Below are 7,194 nucleotides of genomic sequence, written 5' to 3'. Positions count from 1 at the left end.
GAACGTGGTGTATGTTACACCACTTACCATGTGACATGTGCACTTGAGTAGATATTTTCTTCCTTTTTTCTATAGAATAAAAGGCATTAGCTAAGAGGTCTGTATGTGACTCTTAAACTGCATTGATTTGCGAATAATTATACTGGTGTCACAATTGATGGAGTCACAAAAATGCATCAAATGTCCATGATAATGATAATGATTTGAAAGCCAATCAGTCATCCATAATGGCATTGAAGTTTGGTATGGTATATTTTTGGTAGCACTAGAAATCTCACTTCTCCAACTTGCAAATCAGCCTCAGCTTTCTTGTCTTCTTGCTCCCAAACTGTTTCAGATGGAGTTTGTTCATTCTAAGGTTTAAGTATTAAAGAAAGTTTGTATTGGTATTTATAGACCAGTTAATAAGAACTGATTGCAATGGGAATTGAATTAAGCTTTTAATAAAGCAAAGTACTTCAATCCTTATTGGTTATGTTTGTACTTTAATTGATGAAATAGAAAAGTGAGTGTTTTATTCCTTTTTAACAGGAAAAAAAAAAAGAGATAGAGGAGGCATAGGCAAAGCTTATAGTTGTTAACAGAGGATGTGCTCACTTTTTTCCACCTATTCAATAATTTAGTTATTAATTCAATTTGGAGGTGACAACTAAATCTTTGACATAGTACAAATAATTCTAATTAGAGCTTGACATGTACATGTTCACACTTCAAAGTTATTAAGATTTAATTTATCAATCACCTATAGTATAATTTTTTTCTCAATTATATATTTTTTATTCACAAGACAATCAAGATGTTACTTTAAGAGAATAAATCTAGTTGCACTCAACCAATTTTGATAAAATCTTTTCATAGTTTGGATATGCATAGAAAATTTACTCAATTTATTATTATAAAAAAAAATACGTGTCTGATATCTGTGGGTCCTTGTGAACAACTCTTTCAAATTTTGTTAAAGTAATGCTGTTTACGCTACATTACAAATTTACAATGAATACTGCACATAATTCTCACACGGTTTCATCTATAACCTTTTCCAAAATGTAAAAAAGAAAGAAAGAAAAACATTTTCACTTAACCTCATGGATTCATGTGCCAATTATGCATACTTATGACTTAGGTACTACCAATTGTTTAATATGTAACGTCATCAAGCTCTAAATTCCACTATAAATACAGGCATGGTTGAGAGGGTTGGCATATAAAGTAACCAGTGTGTAAAAGAAAACTCAAGCTCCCAGATTCTGTTCCAATGCCTCCCGTACCTATTTCCCCCATCAAAGTTGGGCATATTGATGATGTCCAAGAGCTAAGAAAAACCAAGCCAAGGACAATTCCTCAAAGATTTGTACGAGACATGACAGAAAGACCAACACTCACTACACCTCTTCCCCCACCATATAGTGACATGCCAGTCATTGATTTCTATAAGCTTAGCAAAGGGAACAAAGAGGAAGTCCTCACTGAACTTTTCAATCTTGCAACTGCTTGTGAAGAGTGGGGATTTTTTCAGGTAAATATATACCATTTGGTTCTTAGTAACACTATTACTATTTGATAACTATTTAGACTATCATTAACTTTCCAAAGTTACATCTATGATTATGTGTATTTTTTTAAAAAAACATATTATTTCATGGAAACTAATGTTTACTATGGTCATTAGGTAATTAATCATGAAATTGACCTCAATCTGCTGGAGAGCATAGAGAACCTGAGCAGGGAGTTTTTCATGCTACCTTTGGAAGAGAAACAGAAATACCCTATGGCTCCAGGAACAGTCCAAGGGTATGGACAAGCTTTTGTTTTCTCAGAGGACCAAAAACTGGACTGGTGCAACATGTTTGCTCTTGGAATTGAACCTCAATATGTTAGGAACCCAAATCTATGGCCAAAGAAACCTGAAAAATTCAGGTAACATATAAAGTACTTCCATATATTTTCAAGACCAAACGCGGTTCCTTAGGTGCTTGTAGTGTTGTTCTCGAATCAAAATTGGAGTTTTACTTCAGAAACTAAGGCTAACCCTTAATGTAAATATTTATTACGCGAATTATTGAGACGAAACTCCAACTTTGATTGGAAAACAACACATAGCTTTGTTGATATTTTTATTCATTTAGTCCAATGTTTTTATTTTAGTTAAAACCTTAAAATGCTTAAACATTCATGCAGTGAAACTGTGGAAGAATACTCAGGAGAAATAAGGAAACTCTGCTATAATCTGTTGACATACATAGCTTTAGGCCTTGGTTTAAAAGGGGATGAGTTTGAGAAGATGTTTGGAATATCAGTGCAAGCTGTAAGGATGAACTACTACCCACCATGTTCAAGACCTGACCTTGTTTTGGGTCTGAGTCCCCATTCAGATGGAAGTGCCCTCACTGTACTGCAGCAAGCAAAGGGAGGCCCAGTGGGACTTCAGATACTCAAGGACAATACATGGGTTCCTATTCAACCAATTCCAAATGCTCTTGTCATCAACATTGGAGACACAATAGAAGTAAGGCCACTACTTCACTTTTTTCCCTTTTTTATTCTGTCTATAAAACTTTTAGTTACATAACATAACAGCTAGCTTCACTGACTATCCTTTTTTTTTTTATTGTTTTGTGTTCTTTTCTCTCCTGAATTTGATGATTGATACTAATTTGCATTATGTAGGTTCTTACAAATGGAAAATACAGGAGTGTGGAGCATAGAGCTGTGGCTCATGAGGAGAAAGATAGACTCTCAATTGTGACATTTTTTGCTCCTAGCTATGAAGTAGAGCTTGGTCCAATGCCAGAGTTTGTGGATGAAAACCACCCATGCAAGTATAAAAGATACAGTCATGGAGAGTACAGTAAACACTATGTAACAAACAAGTTACAAGGAAAAAAGACCCTGGACTTTGCCAAGATCCAAACCAAAAACAAAAACTAGGAAGGTCCCCAACTTGCTAGGAGTACTATAATTAGACTAAGTGACTAACTATGTGTGTGTATAGAATTATCTACCACATAAAAGCATCATGGTCAAATCTCTCAATTCTATTTTTGTTGAAAAGTAGGCAAAGGAAATTAGTTGGGTGATGTAGGAGGGGTGTGATTGTGGGTCACATACAGAAGGCTCACTGTTTCTTATTCCAAATTTGTATATGCCATCTCTCAATGGAAACTAGTGACATCTTATTTTATAAGCTTTATTTCCAAACTGTCTTGATATGTGGACGTTAATGGTCTAAAGCACATAAAAAACCAAGAACAAAGTAGAATTAAATGACAGTACCACTTCTCTCTATAATATTTCTTATACGGAAAGAAGCAGGCAATCATGTGGAGCACTTCCACACAAATATTTTATGAAAGAATCAAACAAGGGGACAAAATCATTGGTTGTCTTATTGTTCTTAAGAGGAGAACCTTTTTCTTTGTGATCAGAGAGAAGGGAGCCCCACAGGTCATTTATGAATGTGTTAGCTGTTCATACAATTGGAGGGGAGCACCAACCGAGCAAGTTGTGATGGTTCATAGTGATTCTCAGCTGAAATGACATTTAGGTGCTTTAATTTAACAATTAATTAAGAGGTTAATTTTTATGCAGTGTAAGTGTATAAACTAATCAGAATTCAACAAACTACTTATTAAACATAATCATTTCTGATTACCAACATATGATTGGTCTAAATAGAACTTGACTTGGATGCTTATATAAGATCTTATGTTTAAGTTTTGTGAAGGAAAAAAATATGATTGAAATTAGATTTTTCACTAAAATTGGTCAATTATATTTTCCGACATAAATTAATCATCAACAAAACTTATATATACTTAGTACAAATATCAAAATGACCAAAAAAAGTTTTTTCTAATTAAAAGAGTATAAAAACCCTTTACACTAGTGCACAGACTATTTACTGAGATGTTTGGGAAAGATTATAATGTCTCATTTCAGCTGTTTGCAAAATAAATTAGCCAGCTTGAAAGCAAACCACGTTTTTCTCATGTCAATACAAGTGAGGCATACAGGGAAAAAGGATGTACCTATGTACTTTAATAGGTGGTGGCAAGATAGTAGTTCAATAAAAAATGGAAGAAGGTGGAGTTGGGTGGGATAGTACCTTAAGCCCATGCGTGGTGTGGTCACACTCACTAGTGAACTAAGCAACTTACACACGATGTTTTGTTGTAGAGCAAAGGTTTAAGGCATAAAATGCTGCCCAACAAAGGTGCAACATGAATATGCTGCTTAACTAAGTGGGAAGTAAAAATATCAACAAAAGTACAGCGTCAAGACTGTTTGACTATGACATATTTACTCAGTACCACGATGAAACAAAGAGGTAATTTACCTTAGTGGACCCTACTTACTCAGGCCACGAATGCACAAAATCATCTTCCACTATAGCCCTATAGTCACAGTGTCATATTCATATAGTTCAACTTACCTGAATAAAAGTTATACCCTATTTTTTGTTTGATCTAGAAACTAGTATTCAAACCAATTGATTACTTTGACGGGGGATTTCTTTTTAAAGAAAAAAACTGATTATGTGTGTGTGTGTTATATAACGTGTTTTAGTTCTCTATCAGCTAAGCTTGCTAATTTGTTCTGCAAAATTAACCATGCATCTTTTTGAATAATATTTTCAGATATTTAATGTGTACTTCAAAGCAAAGGACTCAAACCATCATCTCTCACCACTTTCTGATTCTCTAATTACAAAATAACACAGCACCGGAAAAAACTAACAACCATGCTAGAGATTTCTTTTTTTAATCGAGTGTCCTTTTTTAAAATTAAAATAACAGAGAAAGGACAGTGATATCAATCCCTAAATGACATGCATGGCTCAAAGAAAAGTATGTGTTACATTTACAGGTTGAGAAATACTAGCAATCCATTTTGTTCCTCATTTTTAATACACCTTCTATCATTATTTAAAATTTATTTGAAAATCAAAAATATTTGTGGATATTATTACTTATTTAATTATTTTTATTCATAAATTTAAATTTTTTTAATTAATTTTAACCAATAAAGAGGGTGTTTCAATTTTCTTTTAATGAAATTTTTAGGCAAAAAGAAAAATTGCAGGAAAGAAGCTTTGTTACGGATTAGGTCCGATCTACATCACAGTTCTCCCATGCTCAAATGGAGGTCCAGTCACAAGTGTTGACCTAAGTCAACAAAGCAAGTTAACTTACATTTGAGATCAACAAGTCACATCTCTATTAAGAGTAAAGATACCTATATTTGTGACTCCCTCACTCCAACATGCATATAAATGGAAAAAACATATAAATCATGGAATTTAATTAAATCAATTTATTCAATAAAATTGTAAGTAAATTCACATGGGTAAAAGGTCCACATTTGTTTCACTGTTATTAAATAAAACTTCTCAGAAACATTTTCGGCTCAAAACAAAGCCGTTCAAGTTTACAAAAGAATTCAAGTTAAGTAGCAGAATAAAATAAACTAAAATGACATGTTTGGAACATCATGCAATTAAAAGAGAAACTCATGTCCCAATGTAACATTTTATTAGAGTATTATGTCCTGACGTCCTCCAGTACGAGGTTCCTTAAAGCAATCTACCTAATCATCTGCTCTTATTAACATAAGATTCAAGATCATCATAAGATCCAAACACAAACAACACACGGGGAATGAGTTATTGTGGCACCCTTTACCCCGACATACATATAAATTAAAAAAACATATAAAAATGTGAAATTTAATTAAATCAATTTTATTCAAATCAAGTAAACAAAAATTTATATGGGTAAAATGGTCACATTCAATTCACTGTTACCGTATAAAACTTATTAAAAACATCTCTGAATCAAAACAAGGCCGTCCAAGTTTACAAAAGAACTCAAGTTAAGCAACGAAATAAAATAAAATAAAATAACATGTTTAGAATATCATGCAATTGAAACAGAAACACATGACCCAATGTCACATCCTATCATAGCATTGTGTCCCAATGTCCTCTAGCGCAAGGTTCTTTAAAGTCATCCACCTAGTCATCTGCTTCCATGAACACAATGTTTGAGATTATCACAGGATCCAAACACAAACAACACATAGGAAATGAGTTATCACATTTTTAAACAAAATACGGATAAATAAAGACATAAGCAAAATATATTATAGAAATATTTATCACATAACTCAACTTAATATGATTCATGCCACTTCACCACTTTATCGTTTAAAATTCATTTTTTCAATCACCAACCATATTACTCATGAATCACACACTCAACTCAAGACGTAACAATTCTTACCAATTTCATAATAAACAATTCACAAGTGTTATGCAACAATTATATTTAGGCATGGCACCCGCGCGGGGCGGGGGCGGGGAGTATTCCCCTGCTCCCCGTCCCCAAACCTTACCCTGCTCCACGCTCCCTGTGGTGGGGGTATTTTTTGCTCGTCCCCGTTCCCCGCAGGGACCTGCGGGGACACCATTTTACATTAAAAAATGTCAAAAATTATAAAAAAATAAATTTTTTTGTTTTATCTTAATTTTTCCACAATAATAAATTTAAGGTTTAATTCTAAGTTTAAAACATGACTAAAAATACCAAAATAAATCAATAATAATAGTAATAAAATCACACAAGCATAAAAGCTTCCACGAGTTCACGGCTGAAACGAACAGTGAAGAAGAAATGGTGAAACGAACGGTGAAGAAGGAACGGTGAAACGATCGTGAAGAAGGTGAAGACAGTGTGAAATGGCGAAACGAACGGTGAAGAAGGAATGGTGAAACGAACGGTGAAGAAGGAACGGTGAAACGATCGTGAAGAAGGTGAAAACAGTGTGAAATGGCGAAACGAACGGTGAAGAAGTAAAGAAGGAACGAAGGTGAAGCAGTGAAGAAGGAACAAAGGTGAAGAAGGAAGTCAAGGAACGAAGTTTGAATGTTTGATGCGGCGTTTTAGGGTTAGGGTAATGTTTGTGTCTTTGTGACTTGTGAGATATTACTTATATATATGATAATTTTATTTCGTATTTTTTACTAGTAAAATACTATATTAACCCTTATATTTATTTATACATATTATAAGTTATGAGGGTATATAATTAAAATTCTATATACGCGGGGATACGGGGACCCTGCGGGGCGGGGAGCATAGTCCTCGTCCTCGTGGGGAATTTTCCCCCGACTGCAGGTTTCTCCCTATTTATCAC

General features: G+C 33.9%; 1 protein-coding gene across 1 annotated transcript; it reads left to right on the top strand.

The window, feature by feature from the left end:
• The first annotated feature begins 1,063 nt into the window (after nucleotides 1-1,063).
• Nucleotides 1,064-3,190, top strand: LOC100785152 (protein SRG1). Its single transcript, XM_003546329.5, has 4 exons — nucleotides 1,064-1,516; nucleotides 1,670-1,917; nucleotides 2,179-2,506; nucleotides 2,668-3,190. The coding sequence occupies exons 1-4, from the start codon at nucleotides 1,256-1,258 to the stop codon at nucleotides 2,926-2,928; spliced, it is 1,098 nt and encodes a 365-aa protein (XP_003546377.1). The 5' UTR covers nucleotides 1,064-1,255; the 3' UTR covers nucleotides 2,929-3,190.
• The last annotated feature ends 4,004 nt before the right edge of the window (nucleotides 3,191-7,194 follow it).

Source organism: Glycine max, chromosome 15, assembly GCF_000004515.6.
Source record: "Glycine max cultivar Williams 82 chromosome 15, Glycine_max_v4.0, whole genome shotgun sequence".
NCBI lineage: Eukaryota > Viridiplantae > Streptophyta > Magnoliopsida > Fabales > Fabaceae > Glycine > Glycine max.
Note: the sequence above shows the minus strand (reverse complement) of the source record. Positions and strands in the feature narration are given on the sequence as shown.